The sequence below is a fragment of the Diadema antillarum genome, unplaced genomic scaffold (assembly GCF_040938485.1).
Source record: "Diadema antillarum isolate AM-2024a unplaced genomic scaffold, OU_Dant_1.0 seq00001754_RagTag, whole genome shotgun sequence".
Lineage (NCBI taxonomy): Eukaryota > Metazoa > Echinodermata > Echinoidea > Diadematoida > Diadematidae > Diadema > Diadema antillarum.
Window position 1 is genome coordinate 711,976 of NW_027272436.1, and position 21,471 is coordinate 733,446.

Sequence of the window (21,471 nt, forward strand, 5' to 3'; positions counted from 1 at the left end):
CTAGTATTGACTATGTACCAGATCGTGTGATTTACAGCTTAGACGGATCGCATAGTTTTGGTTGTGACCTAACATCAGGTTTCTAAGATTTTTTTTTTTGTAAGATAATGACGAGAAACCTCTTATAAAATATGAAAGAGCATGTAATTCCAAGAGGGATTCAACCTTTATTAGATGAAAATTGGTTTTGAAATGACTGAGATATCCAAAACAGAGCAATCCTAATATAAGGTGGGACCCACCTTTTATTAGGATCGCTTTGTCTTTTGATGTCTCAGCCATTCCAAAACCGATTTTCATGTAATGAATTTTGAATCCCTCTTAGAATGGTATGCTCTAGTCGTATTATTTGATAAGTAGTTTTGGGATGTCTCGGCCATTCCAAAACCGATTTTAATGTTATGAATTTTGAGTCCCTCTTAGAATGGTATGCTCTTTACTATTTCATATGTAGTTTCTTGCTATGTCTCGCAGAGAGTTAAAAGCCCAATCCTCATCTCCACCAATACTGTGCCATCCCTTTGCCAAAGTTCTTTACTGTGGAACAGAGGACACACCCTCCCTAATTATACACTCCGTCAGTCACTTTGCTCAATCGGGCGACGCCAACGCTCAGCAAAGTCTCACTCCCAGCTGTTCGTCTTCCGGAAAGGTTCGTTCATCCGAAAACGAAATTAGGTTCGTAATTGACGAACATTATTTTTTATTTTCGGACTAACGAACATTGGGATTGACGAATCTCTGCAATAACGAAACTTGGGATTGACGTATCTCCGGAATAACGAACCTTACTTTGTTTATCGGAATTACGAACCTTCGGAATTACGTATACCTACATGATAACGCCACAAAACAGTGCAAAATGTTTGGGTTAACAAAATAAAAAGCAAGGTACATGTATGAGGATTTGTGTGTTTCAGAACAACGAACCCTTGGAATAACGAATCTTATCTAATTTTTGGATTATGCCAAACATTCGAAATAACGAACGTCGCCCCATACTTAGTATATCTTGTGTTTTTATATAGTGTTACCATGATAATAGGCCTATATATTGTCATTGTAATTTTTTTAAGATTATTTCATTTTTATGTGTCTTTTTTTAACTTTTTGTCACCGTAATGTTGTATTTGAATTAAATACTTTATCGAACCTGCCAATTTCTCATGAATACTATCTTAATGTTTTATCAAATGATTTTAACTTTTATGTTTTTCTTTACTTTTCGGGGCAACATATATCATTATTTCAATGTCTGCCGGGCCACTGGAAAAAAAATTATGATTTTGGTAGCCGAATTATTGTATCTGGCTACAAAAAAAAAAATTGTGTGGAGCCTTGACATTATATAGGCTCATTGTAAGCCCATTCCTTGCACTGTGCAGTTTACTTCATTATGACATAAATAATACAGTGTGTAGTTACATTTCACATACACAAAGGATCAACATTCATGCTACAGTTACCTGATGTAACAGAAAGATTGCATATTTATCTTTTTTATATCAAATACTGGGTTTTATCCTTTTGTACACTCGAAAAAATGAAATGGTAAATCAATATTTTAGATGTTGCTACTCCCCAAACCTTTTGTAAAATGTTAACTTTAACACCAAAAATATTGAACTACCGTTTCAGAAATGATAGATAACACATTTTAAGTGTTAACTTTAACATTTACGAAAAGTTGGAGGAGTGGCAACATGTTGATTTAGACCATTTCATTCTTTAAAGCGCATCGCACGTATCTAATGTGTGTACAATCAGTCACTTCACTTGTCAGAGATATCCTACCAAGTAATATGTTACTTTTGTTGCTGACATTTGTTTTCTGGGAGAATACAGTACATTATCCGATAAACTTGAAATCAAAACATATAGAATGTTATTGATGAGTTAAGCCTTGCTCCTATGATGCCAATGCCGATATGCTGCATTTAAAAATATCAGTGTCATGAGTGCATTTTTATCTTAATTGGCTTGAGACTTTACACCATGCAGCATGCATGGATCTATAGGTTGTGGTCAGTCCTGATTATGTCTTTTGCATCTCTCGTCTTGTCAAATCTTTAAGATTTTTGTAAACATGAGATGTATCAAGGGGACTGTCAGACATTTAGCATACAAGGAACAAAGATATTGTCCAAATCGTGGTTGAATGGGCTATATATTTTGAATTGCATTAAAATGTAAAATCTTTTGTCAACTTTTCAAGAAATGAAAACACTGTCATTGCCTTTTATGTTGATTTCTCCAAAAACTGTTACGATGTTTTGTTTAGAATATATGTGTATAGTTTTTGTTGCTACTCTGCGTCATTTTGTCGAAAAAAAGGGTTATTCTAACAAGAAAATAAAATGTTCATGTTTCACACATTAATGATGCGCAGACTTGCGTGAACACTGCGTTCTGTTTGCGTCCATTCCCACGTCCACGCCCTGAGAAGGCATGTGAAGGCCGCCTATCGCAGAGTCCAGTGGCGTATCGCCCGCCCCTCCCCCACCCCCGAAAAAAAAAAAAAAAATCCTGCTTCCGGCCGATCCCCCTCCCTTTCTCCTCCTCCTCCTCCCTCCCTCCCCCCCCCCCCCCCCTGGAAAATACAGCACAAACTGAACGAGGACTAGATCGACTGCTTGTAAGTTCAAGGCCGATAAATGGGGGAAATTATAGGACAAAAAAATAACAATAACGATGATCTATTTGATGAAATTGCCAACGCAGATATAAAGAAAATTAATTAGGGGAATCCACTCTCTCTAAAAAAAAAAAAAAAAAAAAAAAAAAAAAAAAAATCGAGTGAAAATATTCACTCTTGAAGGAGTGATCGAATAACAAAAAAGAGCAAATTTAGGGTAAAATTGGAGTGAATTTTGAGTAAAAATGTTCATTTTCACTCATTTTGGAGTGACCTCAGGGATCACTCGAAGATTTGTGAGTGATCTCTGAGGTCACTCTGAAATGAGTGAAAATGAACATTTTCAATCAAAATTCACTCCAATTTCACTCTAAATTCACTCTTTTTTTGTTATTCACTCCTTTAAGAGTGAATATTTTCACTCGATTTTTTTTTTAGAGAGTACACCAGTTGAAAGTCGGTCTGAAAAGAAAGAGTAAAATATGACAGGGACAACAGGAGAAATTTGGTATGAGTCAGATTAAAAGAATAGTTATGAAATAAAGATTGCTGATTTCTGCAAAACAATTAACAGTTGACATAAATATGTTGATTCGCGAGCTGATGTTGTCATCACCTCACTATTTTCAATTTATCGTGTACGAAAAAAAAAAGGGAGAAAAAATGACAAAAAAATTCTGCGATAAAAGTGTAAAAGAGGCAGTATTCTTATGGTTGAATAACTCAAGAGTAATGACCAGTCAGATGTATCAGAATGTGAGACTGGTACATTTATTGCTCTTGAACAAAAACTAGAAATTTTAAGATCATATATGTGCCAAAATAAATGTAAAGCCAGTTGTGATGAGGGGATGGCACCATCAATTCACTAATGCATATTCATATTGTTGTGCATAAGAGCTTTTTTGTGAAAATTAGCCAATCTTCACAATGTCATAACTTCCTCAATTTAATTGGTCCGCTGAGGAAATTGTGTTCTTTATTTTCAGACTATCTTTCACTTGGCCTGCTGTTATTGAGACTGGATGGAAAACGCCACAATAAACCATCCTGCTCAACCTGCTACTCCTTTTGTCATTAGAGGGCGTTGATATCCTGGGTCTGGCTGGAAGCCAGACGCGACGTTGTTATGATCAAAGTGCGTGGGCTTCTTTCTCTGGTCTTTGGTTATGATCTTCGCCTACGTACAAGTTGTACCTGGTGAGTTGTCAAACTACCACTAGTATAAGTAAACACGGCACAAGGAGACGTAAGAAGTGCAAGGGAACAAGTAAAAGATTGTTGAGGTCTATCAGCTTTCTTCAGCGAGATATCGCATCATTGACAAATTTCCTTTCAATACATGTACCGAGCAAAATTGTCTTATGATTCGGAAACGTTTGATAGTGCCTGAACACTAGTTCTAAGGTGATCTATTCCTGAGCGGTCTGCAGTCGGTCAACTGTCGCGAAGCGAATATCGAGCTCAGTCCCACTGAACCACTGACTGTCCACTGTCATCGGTCAGCTGCGCCTACTAATGATGAGCACCTTCTACACAGCTAACGGAATGAAGAAGGTACTAGTATTTGGGAGATTTGCCAAATCGCAGGATCTGAAGAAAACATCAGTGCCGACCTTGTCGGCGATATTTAGCCGCTCCGTGCATTATGGTAAGTCCAGTAATTACCTTTCTATTGTCCAATAGTATTGAGTTTCTTATTAAACGAACAGTGGCCGCATCCGCGCATGGCCATGGCTGGGACGTTCTAACTTTTTACTTCTGACGAGGTGACGGACATGGCCTCACAGGAATGTCTGACCACGGAGGTGTCCTTGACCCGACAGTATTCTCACAACGTGTCATATTCTCCTGCACCATCGTGATGCCATGTTTCCTTGTCATGCCATCTCAGCAGTGTCAACCTCTCTCATTATTGTACTACACTCCTCCCCCCCCCCCTCTCTCTCTCCCTTTCTCTCCCTTCATGTTTATTATATAATATGGAGGTCTAGTCCCATAATTAAACAGATATACTATTGCCAATTTCTCAGTGTCTAGAATTTGTGTGATATCCAATGCAATGCTTAAAAATATATGAAAGAAAAGGCATTGCAGTTAGTTTCTTTAGGGGTCATTTGCACTGTGGTCTGTAGTGCTGCTACAGCAAAATAAAATATGAGGTACCAAATAGGGCCTCCTTGTTTCCAATTGCCAACCCTTTGGGTACCCCAGTGACAGGCCCATTGAACAATTTTATAGCCATAAAATATGCCTCTTTGTTATGTCCAAAATTTACCATTTATTTTTTTTTCTTTCAAATATGATGTATGTTTTTTTTTTAAATCACATGACCTGAGATATACAAGACTTATAACAAGTGTTTGTGTTTTTTGTTTGTTTTGCTTAGTTCCTCAACAAACAAAAGGGGGGTTCCTGAAATACTCGAGAAAGGGGACACTTGTAAGGTTCAATGATTGTATTTTTTCAATTCCTTCCCCCCCCCCCATATTTTGTATGAGCTGCACTTCATTATTTATGTATTCAGCATAGTTAAAATAGTCAAAAGCATGTTGCACATTATATAATGATAAGTAGGGTCAGTAGCATCTCGATCCCTCCTCCATAGCATTGTTCAAGCAGGAGGTGTAAACTATCACAGATATCAGGCTCTGTTATTAAGGCTGTCTCTTTTTTTTTTTTTTTTTTTTGAGTGCATATAGTTCCAGGATAGCAGAGTTTTGTTTGCGCTGTGTAGGCCTACAAGATGGGCACTAGACGAGCACAGATTACAATAAATATGCCAATGGTGGACTGTACTCACAAGGAAGTGGAAGGAGAGAAAGCTATTGCACATTATATTAAATAATGTACTTTACAAGCTTGTATATGCCCGGATGAAGCACTATAACAATGATATATTAATTTATAAAGTTCAAAACCTATAGACTATCCTTCTGAGCTGCAAAAGCTTCTGATGTACTTGATGATCATAGCTAAATGAAAAGATGTATCATTATGTAAATGTTATGTACTACCATCAATAGTAGTCATAGCGATAAAGTTAATTGTGTTATCATGAGTACTATTGGCTAGAGATAGCCAGGTAGATGATGATAGAGTTCCACCTTGAAAGATTTGCAGCACTCTGCAGGAACACATTACCCAAGAGAGACATGAAAATCCAGTCCTCTTACAGATACTCTCATGTAATGTTTTCACTGAAATTTTGCCATGGCACATCCTTTGGTGGCATGTCTTTATTGTGCCAAATAAATCATGCCTTAACTCTGTTGATATCTTGGGCAACCTGCTTGGCCATTAGAATGGATTTTTTTTTTTATTTATTTCTTGCCCACTTGTGGCAACTTTTATACAAGTGATCTTTGTCATGCTGTGCTTTGGGGCTTAAAGGGAATAAAACCCAAATGTAAATGTGTAGATCAAGTGAATGATGAAAATTAAATATGGGTGGAATTTGAGGAAAATAGGACAATCTGTTCAAAAGTTATATGTATCTAAAGTTTCCGTACCACGTACTGCAATCGCTGGATAAGAAGAAGGCAATAATATGCAATGTCACAGCAGGACAACAGTAAAGAGAAAATGAAGAGTTTGTTTGCAAAAACCGATAAGTCCATTGCCAAATGGAGATATTTGCGATTAAAGGTCAAGAAAAATAAAGAGAATAATAAGAAAATTTTTGCTTCTTTTGACCATAACTTCAAAAATGTACCTTTATATGTAGTGACCAATATATCATTTATTTAAAAGGTATTATTTTGTACTTTATGACAGAGACCGTACTTCAAAATCTTTAAAAATGGACTCATCGGTTTTTGCGAACAAACTCTTCAAATATTCACAGAATTCCACAAAATTTCATAGTTTATGGAAAATGCACATCCCTTCTACTTGTTACTGACATGTACATATATTTCATATGCCTGCCTTCTGAAAGAGGTACTGTACATATGATGCCATTGAAGTGCTTTTTCATTTTGCTAGAAAAATGAAAAATCTCTTTATAACGTCCATGTAATCTCTTTACCCAGTGATGGCAACACTGACATTTTCAAAAAATTCGTAAGTTCAGAATGGATTGTCTGATTTTCATCTTACTTCAATGATGTATTCTGCTTATCTTTCTGCATTCACTCAATCCACATATCGTATTTGGGTTTCATTCTCCTTTCATCCATCATACAAAAACCAGGCATGCCACGTTTGTTGTATATTCGTGAGTTGGAAAATTTTGAGATTTTGTGATTACTATGGATTATTCATAAGCTCATTCAGCTTGAGACTTGTAAAGTCTGGAAAATACTGTAAATTGTTGCTTTTTTACGCTCTTTCAATCTTTCAGGTTCTAGTGTGTATGTGTGTGTCACACACAAACACACTGCTATAACTTCTGACCATTTGAGCATTGGGAATTTAGGGTTTCTGGGACGAACACTGAACTAGGGCTTTCTATTGCTCAGTCGGTAGAGCAACGGGCTAGCATCCGGAGGTCTCGGGTTCGAATCCAGATGGAATCCCATTTTCTTTGCTCAATTTTCCACTCTTTCAATCTTCTTAATCAAATTGCGTTTTGCAGTCTAGCCTTGTTTAGGTATCGTTACTTGAGTTGTTGCTGAGTTGAATGTTCAGTCCCTGAATGCCATCTGAAAGTGATGTAGTTTGCTAAACCGATGGCATGCTTGTTTTCTTGGTCTTTTGGGGAAAAACTGAAAAATTACAGATGTTGCCCAGAAGCAAGAATTGGCAAATGGAGTCACCATGCCCCCATGTGACTTTACACCCAAAGAATACGAGGTAAGACCACTACATTAGGGACTTTGCTGAGATAATTTGATGATTAAACTTGTTTCCAGGGCCTGCATGTGTCATGAAATGATGTGTGATTAAATGAAGTGATTCGCTGTTACCATGGCTACGCACGAGGCAACCAATCAGATCACAAATCAGCAATAATGGCATGTGATACATATTCATAAAACATGCCTCGGAGATTACTCGATGCATTAAGTTGATAAAACTAGGTATATGATACATGCATTATAATGATTCTGTAGGGAAAGATTTTGACCATGGTGTCGTAACGTCAAAGGAAAATGTTTAGCATCACAAATTTTAGCATATTTTGAAAACGGTTGAAAGTATTGTCATGAAAATGGATATTAGCAGTTGGTGATTGTTTGAAGAATTGTGGGCTATGGGGTCAAAGGTGAAAATGCTCAAATCCCTGAATACATGCTCTCTTAAACAATTTAGCCATCCAAGGAAGGTAAACACTCAACACATTTGTGACAAGCATGTCATTTTAATTATTCTTTTGCCAATTATGTGAAGCTGTCATCTCACATTGTCAAGACATACTCTAGACTTATTGGGAGAACCATGCATTATGGCGGAGGCATACCAGTCACATATTAAGCGACATTTCTATTTTCACATGATACAGTGCACGTACAATGTGAGCACCCCACATCGCACTTGCATGCAAGAGCAGAACTGGAGATGGTTCATGTACTGTTCTGGCTTTATGGTGCTTCCAGGCAGTCAGATCATAGAGCTACCACAGATCTGTTGTAGCTCAGTGATGAAATATTGAGATGGAAAGATTTAGATGGGGATTTTTTTTTTCATTGGTGTCTGCTTTCCGTTTCAGATTGAGGTGTATTCATTTTCAATTTTTGTGATAACCTTGAAGACAAAGTTGAAAAAAATTATGTGCATATTGTGTCACTTTCTGTGGACTTATCAAAAATCATTTTTGTGTTGTTTGTAGTGTATTTATTTTGTGTATTGTAGCGTGTATAATCTGCATGTATCCTGTCATTCTCCTTCTTGGTTGGTGTTCTTTGTACAGTAATTTTTTTATGCCTCCGCCACGAAGTGTAGCCGGAGGCATTATGTTTTCGGGTTGTCCGTCCTTCAGTCCTTCCGTCCGTAATCAATTTTGTGGACAGCATAACTTAAAAACCATTTGAGATATCCTAATGAAACTAGGCAGGTACCGGGTATATGTATGAGGAAGTGAAGTTGTGCCTATCCACTTTTGGGTCCCGATGCTCAAGTTCAAAAAAGGTTAAATGCTCAAAATTTCACTATTTCCCCCATATCTATGCAATGCCTGAAGGTACTTTCGTGAAACTTAGTGCGTACATGTACATATTACCCAATTAAGATTCTCTAGTGAGAGTTTCGGATCATGAGGTCAAAGTTCAAAGGTCAAAGGTCAAGTGAAAATTTTAAAATTTCATTTTTTCTCCATATCTCCGATATAGTTCCAGGTTTCTTCATGGAACATAGTACATATGCATGTACTGACTGGTAGTGATTATCTAGGGATTTTGGGGTCATGAAGTCAAAGATAAGGGGGTCAAAGGTCAAGGTCATTTCATTAAATTTCACTTTTTCCCTCATGTTAATGCAATGCCTGTAAGACTTTTCTTGAACCTTGGTGTATATGTGACCCTGCACCTCAAAACAAACAAAAAGTCGCTGGACATGAATTTTTAGTTAAGACCATATTCTGAAAGAGCAGACTATAAGCTTTAAAATGATGTATAACTCAAATCAAATGGACTCTCCTAACATATCTAACTTGGAAAGAAAGCACAAACTTAGGAAAAGTGTGAACTGAGAAAAGAGCTCTGAAGTACAGAGTCTATTCAAGCGCTTAATCTTTACCAAACCGTGCTGGCTGTGCGATGAATGGGACAAAAAACAGGAAGTAAACCACCAGAGTAACAACAATGAAGGAATTATCAGATTAAACTGAAATCAACACATTCTGTCCATAATTAATGCCAACTTTCAAAGCAGTAGCACTATCCTTTCAAAAGTTATTAGAGTGGAAAGTGAAGAGTGTGGACAAGGTTTTTCAGAAATGAAAAAGGGATTCTAAAGACACACCTAATCACACTATTCTACAAAAAAAAATGTTCAAGATAGACTGCTAAAAAAACACACTTTCCTGCCCGTTTATGATACCAAATGTTAGCATAATGTAAAAGAAGACCCACTCTTCAGAAAATATGAAAAAGTCAAGTTCGGCTAGGTTGACCCATTTCACTTATTTTCAGTCCTCACGCAAAATCAGTGAGTGCTACTTTATGTTCGTTTTGAGGTGCACGGTCACATAATATGTATTACCCAATAGAGATTCTCTGGGAAGTTTTGGTCAAGGTCAAAGACCAAAATCACAGGTCAAGTGAAAGTGCTAAATTTCTCTTCTTCCTCCATATCTCGGCAGTGGCTGAAGGTATCATCAAAATTCTAACAATTTACTATTTAATACAGAAATTACACTTTTCTCTATATCTTGAAATTGCCCAGTGCATAGATGTATAAAAGAGTTAAAAGTCAAGTAAAAGCCCTCAAATCCCCAAATACATGCTCTCTAGAAAATGTAGCCATTCATCCAATTAAATGTAGTTCAAGGAAAGTGAACACTCACACATTATAACATGTCATTTTGATATATTTTGCCAATTAGATGAAACTGTCATCAACAATTGTCAAGACATACTATAGACCTATTAGGAGAATCACACATTATGGCGAAGGCATACCAGTCGCCATAGCAACTTTCTATAAGTTTTTCATAAAAAGCAAACAAACAAACAACTCTGAAAACCACTCTCATGAGCAGGGCATCGGCTTGAGGATGCCAAGGAGGTGAGGGCTAACTACCTGAACCCAGCGCTGGCCACCTACTACAAGAAGCCCCTCATGGTCCACCAGGGGCACATGCAGTGGTTGTGGGATGTGGACGGCAAGCGGTACCTGGACCTATTTGGTGGCATTGTGACTGTCAGTGTCGGACACTGCCACCCGTAAGCTTGCACCTTGAATATTAATGCAATAACATACAGTGAGTGCTTTGTGCTATCCTGTATCCATTTTGCGTGCATGCAGTTTATACTACTCAAATTCTTTTATTGCCCTCCCCACCCCCCCCCCCCGAAAAAAAAACCTCATAGAGGAAAAGATATGGTTGAAATTAAGCAGAATGAATAAGAAGATTGCAGAAAATTACCCTGCATCCCCCCCCCCAAAAAAAAAACAAAACAAAACAAAACAAAAAAAACCAAGGAGAAGATACATGTAGGGTTGAGATTAAGCAGAATGAGTATCAAGAAAATGAACCAAGGCAGAAAAACAAAGAGAGAGGCACAGTATTGGTATTGGTATTGGTATTGGTATTGGTGTTGGTATTGGTATTGGTATTGGTATTGGTATTGGTATTGATATTGGTATTGGTATTGGTATTGGTATTGGTATTGGTAGTGTTATTGTTATTATCATTACTATTATTGGTCTCATCATTGTTTAATACCATCATCTGCATAAATACAGTTATCAATTTTTTTTTCTCATTGAATATCATCCTTGTTGGTCATTTTTGTTATTATTGCTGATGCTGCTACTTTCTTGCTATAATTCAATTATCACTGAAGAAAAAGAAATAGGCAGCAGAAACAACTAGGGTATAAGCACTGCATTCCTGATAAAAAGGAGGAAGTTGGAACAAAACAGAAAAATTAAAATGTGTCTGTGTATAAAACAGTGCAAAACTTAAGTTTCAATGGTCAACTTATTGTACATAGGAATTGAATGGGCTATTTCGTATACGCAAATACCAGTGATACATATCCTGTGTCACAGAGCATAGCCATGATATTGAGAGGATGTGATCTCAGCAAGCATTGTTCTGCTTGGTATTATCGAGTTATATTGGCCAAGTGATAAGGGCATGATAACAGGGCAGCGTGCTGTTGCGTTGTTGTGCAGTTCATCATAAAATCAGGACATAGTAGATCCTCTACCGTCCATGGCCCACTCTTGCTCCACTTTGGCAAAAAAGGGTCTATTTTAGAAGGTCAAGAGGCATTTATCATGACATTACAATTTCATGAAACCATCCAAAATGTGTTCAGAGAGGATGGTTCTCAGAGAATTCCAGCTCAGATATTTTCTGTCATGGACCCATTTGTGGATCAAACTCTGTAATGTAAATGCCAAATGTTTGTGTGAGAAAATTTGCCCAAAACTATACAATAAATAGTACTTGATTGTAATTTTATATGTGCTTGAAGGTAGATTTGCAGAGTGGTTCATTTTGTGGTCATCTTCACAGAAAATTCATGCAGTTGACCTCAATGTGATGTATTCTTTATGTTTTCGCAAAGGAAACCAAAGCTCAAATATAAACATGGATTGAGTGAAAGCAGCAATAGTAGTAGACACATTATTGAAAGTTTGAGGATGTTGGGACAGGTCGGTTCAAAAGTTATCAATTTGTTAAAGTTTCAGCATGCCAACTTCGCATATTCGCTCAAATGCACGAACCCACCCAAACCGCTCGATAAAAATGCCAAATACAATAATACAATGAAAGTGTTTCTCATGCTTCCCTTCCTCTCACATATCGCGTGCATTTATGTGGTGATTGACTATCAATTGGTGTTCCGTGCTGGATTTGGGTGTAAATTTGAAGTTTCTGCCACTGTTTTGTCACTGTCTTGTGTGCAAAAGTCATGCCTTTACAGTATAATGCAGTTACTGGTCATCTGAAAGAAATACTAGCATAGATTTGTCATACAATTTAGATCAGAACAAAGCTTGGCATTTTCTCTACAGCTGTGCTCGCTATATCTCAAGCTTCACAAAAATATGTAGAAGTTGCATAGATTTGAAAAACAGATGTTTTCTCAAAGCATTGTAACTACATTGCCATCTTAGCATAATGTGGCACGCAGGAGGTTTCCACCATGGCACAGAAAGAGTTAAAGAGATAATAACTTTTGAAAGGACTGCCTGATTTTCCTCAAATTTCCACTGATCTGTTCTACTAATAATGCTGCTTTCACTCAAATCACATTTGTGTTTGTGTTTTGTTTTTCCTTTGATCAAATGTCCCTTACACTACAGGTAAATATGTTTCTGAGTATTATAGAGCTAATATTTGCCTACTTTCCATGTTGTGCGTGGTTCATTGCATAATAACTGCTACCCGACTCCAAGATTGAAGATATCAAATTCGTTCCATTAGAATGGATAAAAGTTATATTCTTCAACCTGTCTTATGTTAGATGCTTGCAAGTGAGACATAGGAAAGATCCCTATATACGTTGGTACAGTTGATTTATCAGTCACATGAATGATTTCTAAAAAAAAAGGATACCAGGCTAGATTCATTTACTGATATTTACAGTCATAGATGCATCTTTCTTACCTTGGTTTCAATTCTTACTGCAAAGGTTTGTTTTACTGTTCACATTTTTCCATTTAAAAAAAACCACCAATAAAATCATTAATTTGAATCAGGCGTGTAAAGGAGGCCCTCAAGAGGCAAGCGGACAGTCTGTGGCACACCACTAACATCTACATGCATCCGACAATCCATCAGTATGCCAAGGAGTTGAGGGCAAAACTTCCAGAGCACCTGAAGGTAAGTCCTTATTCATTTTTTTGACAGATGGTCAAAACTTGGGGGGATGATATTTCATTTTTTAATGGATAATTCTTAGCACCGTAATGCAAAAAATTGAGAGAAAATTTGATTGATCAATATTTTAAGTTTGATGATGTCGATAAAACTTGCTGCTTGTAATTGAAAATGGAATGAACAGTCCATGTGTGTCATGTGAATGAATCTCTCCAGTTAGTGATATGAATTATTAAAAAAAGAATTGCTGTAAATGAAGACTGTCTGCAGTTTACAATTGCTTCAGATGTGAGAAATGGTCATGAATATGTCCTCTGTTAAAGTCTGCAGATGAATGCTTGAAAGACAGGTCATAATTATAGTTGTTCATGATAAAAAAGAAACCAAAAGAACAAAACAAAAAGCTTTGGTGCTGTTGCAGTTCTCATGAGCATGTCAGGTTAACAATGAGGAAAATCCTGTTTAAAGGGGAAATCCAGTCCAAATATAAGTTAGTCTGATAAGAAAGAGTACAATATTACGGGTTCAACAGTAAATTTTGATCGAAATCAGATAATCCACAGTAAGGATGTTTTGCTGTACAATGTGTTATTGTGTTTGTCGAGAGTGCTAAGCATATCAATTTTTTCAAAGGCAGAACTCTCACATCATCTACATATTCACCACTTGAGACAAAGTAAATATTGACAAGAGTTTTGGCTTCAACTGTGAAGAGCTGTGATTACAGCGTAAATTTGAGAAATGTGTTTCACTAAAGTAGACATCTTGTGCTTCCCCCCTCCCCCAAAAAAAGATGATTATGCAACAACACCAAACACAGTTTGTGCAGTACCAAAGACTGAACACATTACAGTCATTGTGTTCCTGAAAATTTTGCTGCCATGCACTTTAAGGGCTTGAGTAAACCGTAAACAACGGGTTCAGCCATGCAGACAGATGATTGTTTGTATTTGATGTTTAATGATCATACATCCGCCCACTTTCTCCAACAAAATAGCATGAAACACATGATACATTTCGTGCTACATCAGTTATAAAATTTATTTGAATATAAATCATTGTGTATTACTCTTAAGATGACACTAGTTCTAACTAATATGCTCAGTTGAATCTCTATGAGCATGCAGCAGCCAGTTAGACTGGTTTATGAATGAGTGAAGCAGAAAAAAAAATATAGGACTACTAGGCAAGAATCAGCTTGGTTTATTAAAGCAACTTGTGTATTCCCATTTTGGTGCAGGTTATCTACTTTGTCAACAGTGGCTCTGAGGCAAACGACATGGCTGTTCAAATGGCACGATTGTATTCAGGGGCGTATGACGTCCTGAGTTTCAGGTCAGCGGAAGCAACGTATACAAATGTTCTTTTTTTATGACTTTACCTTGGATGGCTGCGTGCGTTCACCAGAATATTATCTAATCTGCATTCATATGTGCATTTGTGTGTGTGTGTGTGTGTGTGTGTGTGTGTGTGTGTGTGTGTGTGTGTGTACGTACACAGTTTCAGAGGCATATGATATACTTAGCTTCAGGTTAGAGGAAGTAACATAAATTTGTATTTTGATGACCTTACATTCAGTGGATGTGTGAGCACACCAGAACTACTATGCAATAGATTTTATGTGTACATGTGTTTGTGTGCATGTGCATGCATTTGATAAGCTTTGCATTGAAGTCTGTAATACACGTATGATACAAATGGAAATCCCCAACGCATCTAAATAATAATGGGAAGAATGAACACATACTCTTGAAAAATGCATACTATGAAAAGCTGCTGTGAAGTTTGTCGAGTCTTTTGATCTCACCAAGTGGAGCTCTATGCCATGAATAGTGCAACCCCTTAAATGCGATCAATGCAATTCTATTTCTCATGTGTCAAATTTCCATTAGCACTTTGTTATACACTCTGTCAGGGCCCGGGGCTTAGTTTAGAGGTAAACTTCTGTGCAATGTCCTAACTTTGTACTCTTAAAGGTACCGGTATTATTTTTTTCACCCACCGAGTAGAATTCTGTACCATGGTTTGCAGAGGCGGATCCAGAATTCCGTAAAGAGGGGGCGCCTTTACAAAATCAAAGGGGGGCACATGCACCTCCAATTTTTTTTCTTTTTATTTCTTTTGTTTAAAAAAAAAGGGGGGGGGGGACGCACGCCCGGTGCACTCCCCCGTGGATCCGCCACTGGTTTGTAACATTTTCGTGGTCAGAATCGGCATCAAACCTACAAAAGCAATCAAGGACCTTCCACTAATTCATAGATTGTTTGCCCATGTTTCTGGGTTTTTGTAAAGTTTTTGTACCCAGCTAGCATTTTCCAGGCTGATTTGGAGTCTTTTGAAATTCTGAATTTTCTTAGAATTGTATCCTTTTTTACATTGTAGAATTTTCTTACCAGTCTGCTTTTGGAGCTTTTCCTTTAAAATTCAATGCCTCGAGACACTGCAGTTCTCTTTTGGTCAAAAGATCATATAACTCTGCCTGAAACCAAGGTTCATTATTTGGAAGTGCTCTCATTACCTTACCTTGAATGGAAAGCTCAACACAAAAGTTTATATTCTCTGAAATTCTGTAAAAATTGATATTTTCGGGTGACTTATTTTTCGCGCTCGGCCCAGTAAGAAGAGTTGTGTAGTCGTTCGTGCGAGCATTTCATGGCTTTCTTCATCACAGGCCTGCTTTCTTCAAACTTTTGCATATATGCTGTACTTTGGAATGAGATTGATATATGTGATGCGCTCCGTCGGAATGAGTCAAAAGTCGCAAAAATTGAAATCGTAGTTATGCCTATATGTGAATTCTACAGACTCTAAGCTTTACACTGATATGTAATACAACTCATTTCGACATCCCTATAGATCATTAAAACGAATATCAACTATGTTCATGACGTCAGTCCATTTTCTAAATAACGGAGAAAATCGTTCTCAAAGTTCAGGCTATGTTCAAGCTCACAACCTGTTTCTTTCACGGGACGAAACAATACAACAGTCCCGCTTAGCGACGGCGTTTACGCTCCATCGCACGTACTACCGTATAAGGCGATAGCTTGGGTATGTAAGATAATTAACCAATCGCAGGACAGGTCTATCATTAACAAATCTGACCAATACGGCAGCCTGAATGTAAACTTCGGCGCGTTTGTGTCCGTGCCGCATGAATGAGTCGGTACGCGTTGCGTGTCGGCTGCGTTGTGGTTTGCCGCAAGTTTTTAACTCACAAACAATAGGAAACAGTAGAAAGAAAAAAAGGCACGCAATGCGTCTTACGAGAAGCGTCTTTTAGCGAGGGCGTTGATCGCTTCCATTCTCCTCCCATGTTGTTGTCAATGGAAACTAAAGAGGATGCGTTTAGCAACTACCAATACCTAAATATAGAGCCTGAGAACCTATTGTAAGCGGGCACGCAATGCGTCTTACGAAAAGCGTCTTTTAGCGAGGGCGTTCATCGCTTCCATTCTCCTCCCATGTTGTTGTCAATGGAAACTAAAGAGGATGCGTTTAGCAAGTATCAATACCTAAATAGAACCTGAGAACCTATTGTAGGCGGGGTTCAAAAGACAGCATCGGTAGAAAAAGTCAATGACGTTAATTAACGATAGTCGTCTTTTGAGATCGTGTTCTTTGCGTGTACTAAAAACCCTCAAATTACGCACATGGTCGTAATGTTGCAGAGCATCAAAGACTGCTTTCGCGTCTGTTCTGCTGCAGCTGTATACAGCCGTAACATTCTGAATTCCCGCCATATTAGGCACATTTCCTTTATAGGCGTTGCGTGCACAGTAATCATCGCTTATCACGCTTGCCAATGCTGCACATATTATACGTATATCAGAAGCAAAGGTTGATGTAGGCTTGACAGCTTCACATTGGGTTTACAATGATTGTATCATAAATATACTTATTATTCTCAGTCACTTCTGTAATACCATAGCATATAAAAAAACATTAACTTGTAGCTTAAGCTGATTTTTTTTTTACATCACTTTTGCAGTTGGAGTTTGGAGTATAGATAATAATACTGACAAATATTCGGAATTAATACTTAGGCCTTCTTCACTTCATTTTAAATTCACAAACCTTATTAGAAAAAATGATTGCTTGATTTCTTTCGGGTAAAGGAACCACCGGAAAGGAACCGCATTTAATTTTCTTGTTAACGAACCTAAGCTAATAGCGAACCATGTTTCCTTGTGTGATTAACGAACCTTCAGAATAATCCATTGTATTAACCCCCCCCCTCCCCCAAGGATAAAAAAAAACACATTTCAATGTCATGCGTTGTCAATAGTGATAAAAGGCCCGTTTTTATTTCGTAGTGTGTCTCAGTACTCTTGTGCTTACTTTTAAGGATAGCCTCTCTTATATAGTGATTGCGATTGATGTTCAACTATTTCTTTCAGGCTTGAACAGGAAGAAGCTAAAATTCAGGCAAGGAGACGAGTTTTCTTCCATGAGATACAATCATTAAGACATACATCTATTCCCGAAAGTTGTGTGATTGCTTATGTGCTGAAGAATTGTGTCCATTACATGAATCAGGCACTATACAAAACAGTTGAAATCTACTGAAAGTCGAACTTCGTTTTTTTTCCATTTCCATTTAAAGCGGGGATAGACTAGAATTTAGTTTGTCTATACTGGCAGGAGACATTACATTTTTCCAGTACATGCTCCGCATTTGAACAGTCGCCATATTTTCGTGGTCAGAATCAGATAATGGACAAATGATATATTATGAAAATGAAAATACAAAACAACGAACACGCCATATGTACAAACATTATGAACTTCAGTGAATTAAACTTACTTGTGATATTCTGCATAAAAAACAAGCACGCCGATCAAATAATTCAATAGAATTAATAGAACACACAGCGATGTCATGCATGGCAGATCAAATTAAGTTCAGTTGGTGAGAAGCTAAATGAAGTTAAAAAGTTGACTTCTTTTCGTTTCTCTTTCAATTCATGAAGACAGAATTACATTGTATATCTAATGAAGAGGATTGTCTCTGTTGCGAACGATCGCCATATATAGCACTGTTAGTCTTCTGCGCAAATCCGAATCCCTAAATACTTTAATTTTTGCTTGATAACGTAATAACCCTGCTTATAACTTTATAAAGGACTCGCAAATTCAAAGTTTCAAAACGTATACTAAAGCATTATATTGTACACTGTGTATTTTTATTAAAAAAAAACAAAAACATTTTGAATGCGTTGTGTGTTAGCATGTTAATAGCATCAATCTGCCTTTTATTTTCCGTACGTAAAGCGCACAGAAACGTAACGAAACGTTACCAAATACAGTGAAATGCATTGTACGGCGTGGCACTATCATTAGAAGTAAATCCCATTCCTTTTTATTTTATTTGCTTGAAGCAGTCGTCAAACCATTTTCGCAGCGACATCACTTAGGAATTAGAATGTATGAAGATAATCGTTACTCATTTATTCTGCGCTACTGACATAGCATTTACATTTTCCAACTTTTATTGACATGCAGTATTATGTTACTGTATGGTTACGATTACGAATGTTGGTTATGAATTCAAAAGACTGGTTTATTAATTGAACTATAAAGGTAATAGCTGTTTTGAAAGTAGTTCGATGCAAGTTCAAAACGCAATCGAAGTCATCGTCATAGGGGGAACTGATAGCTCTAGAAAACTTGTTTAGGCTAGTAAAGATTGCCGTACGCAATCTTTGTAGAAAGTTTTGACCTAGGCCATCTTTCGAGTATTTTGAGAAATTATATAAAGAACTATTTGTTTTGATTATGTCAAGAATTAGTTTGAACTATGAGAATAAAAAGGCACGGTTACCCAAACAATGTCGTGGTTCGATTAGACATGATGGGTAAAGTGAATTCATGACTTGACTAATCCTTACTGAATTGATGATCACTTCTGTAAACCATCAGTTATGTCTTGTAGATGATACCTCTGTAATCGTAGTCAAAATTCTTTTGAGGCGATCACGTTTGATAATCAAAGTAAGAGATTACAATCGGCCGTGCGGATGTATATGATTGCCATATTTACATGTCTGATTTCTGTAAACTATGTTATATTTAAATTTAAGTTCCCTTCCCTCCTTGATAAAAGTTGTGTTGGGTTTTCGCTATAGGCATTTATTAGGAAACGCTGTAAAAACGACAACAAATGCCTACTATACGGGTCTAGGAACAGTACCCCCTGAAAAACCACCCTCTGGATAACTACCACCCGGATAATTACCCCCCAGGACAATTCCCCCCTAGGGCAACTACCCCCCGGACAACTACCCTCCAAGGGCAATTACCCTCCAGGGTAATTACCCCCTGGGACAACTACCCCCAGGACAACTACCCTCCTAGGGCAATCACCCCCAGGGCAATTCCCCCTTAGGAAATCTACCCCCTGGATAACTACCCCTCGGATAACTACCCCTGGATAACTACCCCCGCGGATAACTACCCCCTGGATAATTACCCCCCGGAAAACTACCCCCTGGATAGCTACCCCCTGGAAAACTACCCCCTGGGTAACTACCCCCAGGAGAACTACCCCCTGGGTAACTACCCCCAGGATAACTACCCCCGGATAACTACCCCTCGGATAACTACCCCCGGATAATTACCCCCGGATTATTACCCCACCCGGATAATTACCCACCCCCCCCCCCACCCCCCGGATAATTACCCCCCAGATAATTACCCTCCGGATAACTACCCCCCCCCCCCCATCCGATAATTACCACCAGGATAATTATCCCCAGATTAATTACCCCCTCCTCCGATAACTAGACCCCAGATAACTTCCACCCGATAACTACCCCCTCCGATAACTCCCCATGGATGATTACCCCGGATAAGTAGGCCTACAACTTCCCCTCCCCTATAACTATCAAGAGGAAAATTACCCCCAGGACAGTGCACCACGTCAATTACTCCCTGGGTAACTACCTCCCGGGTCACTGCCCCCACCCCCACCCCGACTCTTACTTTTAATAAAAAGGATATCATTACTACAGAAAACGAAGTTCTTTGTATTATTTGCCAGGAATCACGGAGATGCCATACTGAGACATCATCTTATGAAAACAACATCTTAAGGATTTACGATTTGTATCGTTTGCATTTAGGACGATTTATGTACAAGCTTAATTTCTCCCTCTGTATTCTAGTAGAGCGGTTAAGCCCTCAAAATCACGAGAATTGTGCAAAATTTGACTAAAGTATGAAACTTTCACCAGTGTTAGTACATACCATAAGATTCATTTTAAGATCGGGAGGTAAGTCTGATTTGACCTCTGATGACCTCCAGCGGTCAATGAACTTTAAATATCAGAATATTGATGTTTGGAGGCATTTGTGAATGACAGGCTTAGATCTTGGTTACGCTGCACGAAATATGCATTTGTACTACAAATCTTCTGATTCCACAGGGCATTGACAGGTTTCTACCTTTGACCTCTGATGACCTTTAGAGGTCAATGACCTTAAAATACCATAACATTGATCTGTGATGTTATTAGTCAATGATAAACATGGTTAAGATGTGCAAAACAAGCATATCTGTTTTGCAATGAAACTGTCTTCATATTCCAAAGAGCAAAGACAGGTTTCTAACTCTGACCTCTGGTGACCTTTTAGAGGTCAATGACCTCAAAATATCATAATATTGATCTGTAGTGTCATTAGTTAATGATAAACACGGTTAAGATGTACAAAACAAGCATATATCTGTTTTACAAGAAATTGTCTTCATTATTCCAAAAAGCACAGATAAGGCTCTACCTCTGACCTCTGGTGACCTTTAGAGGATGTACAAAACAAACACAATTGTAGCCCAGATGGCTACTAGCACGTGTTTATAATAAAGAATAAAATATAATAGAATAGAATAGAATAGGATAGAGAGTAAAGGAAAACAACACTGCAGTCCTTTTCCTAGCCCTTTTTACACTTGTGTTTCTTAACCCGGACTTTCTCTGACCCAGGACTATCGTTAGTCCCGTATCAATTGTTTCAGCTTTTTACACTGGCCAATCAGTCCCGTACTATCTCTTGTCCGGGGCTAAGGAGAAAACTGACCTTTTTACACTCGTATTTCTTAGCCCCGGACTTTCCAAACCACATTAATATTCATGATTACGCTGTGCACTGTACACGTACACGCATGCACCGGCAGCACTTGATTACCTCGTTTCTGATTGGTCAGTGGGGGTCGGACTTCGTCTCCGTTGCTTAGCCCCGGATTATTTTTTCGTTCTGTTTACACTCACTTGCTTGGCACCGCAATTGCGGTGCTAACCCTGCTATTTTGCAGGGCCAGATAGTACGGGATTATCGGTGGGGCTAGCCCACTTTGGCAAAAATGAGTGTAAACAGTGGGCTATTAAAGGACAAGTCC

The 21,471-nt window shown here is 38.0% G+C and overlaps 1 protein-coding gene across 1 annotated transcript in view; it reads left to right on the forward strand.

Annotated features, from left to right (window-relative positions):
• The first annotated feature begins 4,156 nt into the window (after positions 1 to 4,156).
• LOC139712067 (alanine--glyoxylate aminotransferase 2, mitochondrial-like) overlaps positions 4,157 to 21,471 on the forward strand; it is a 48,976-nt gene continuing 31,661 nt past the window's right edge. Inside the window, exons 1-4 of the mRNA XM_071623904.1 lie at positions 4,157 to 4,286; positions 10,278 to 10,461; positions 12,956 to 13,079; positions 14,317 to 14,411. Coding sequence (XP_071480005.1) covers positions 4,157 to 4,286; positions 10,278 to 10,461; positions 12,956 to 13,079; positions 14,317 to 14,411 — 533 coding nt within the window. The remainder of the gene's footprint in view (positions 4,287 to 10,277; positions 10,462 to 12,955; positions 13,080 to 14,316; positions 14,412 to 21,471) is intronic.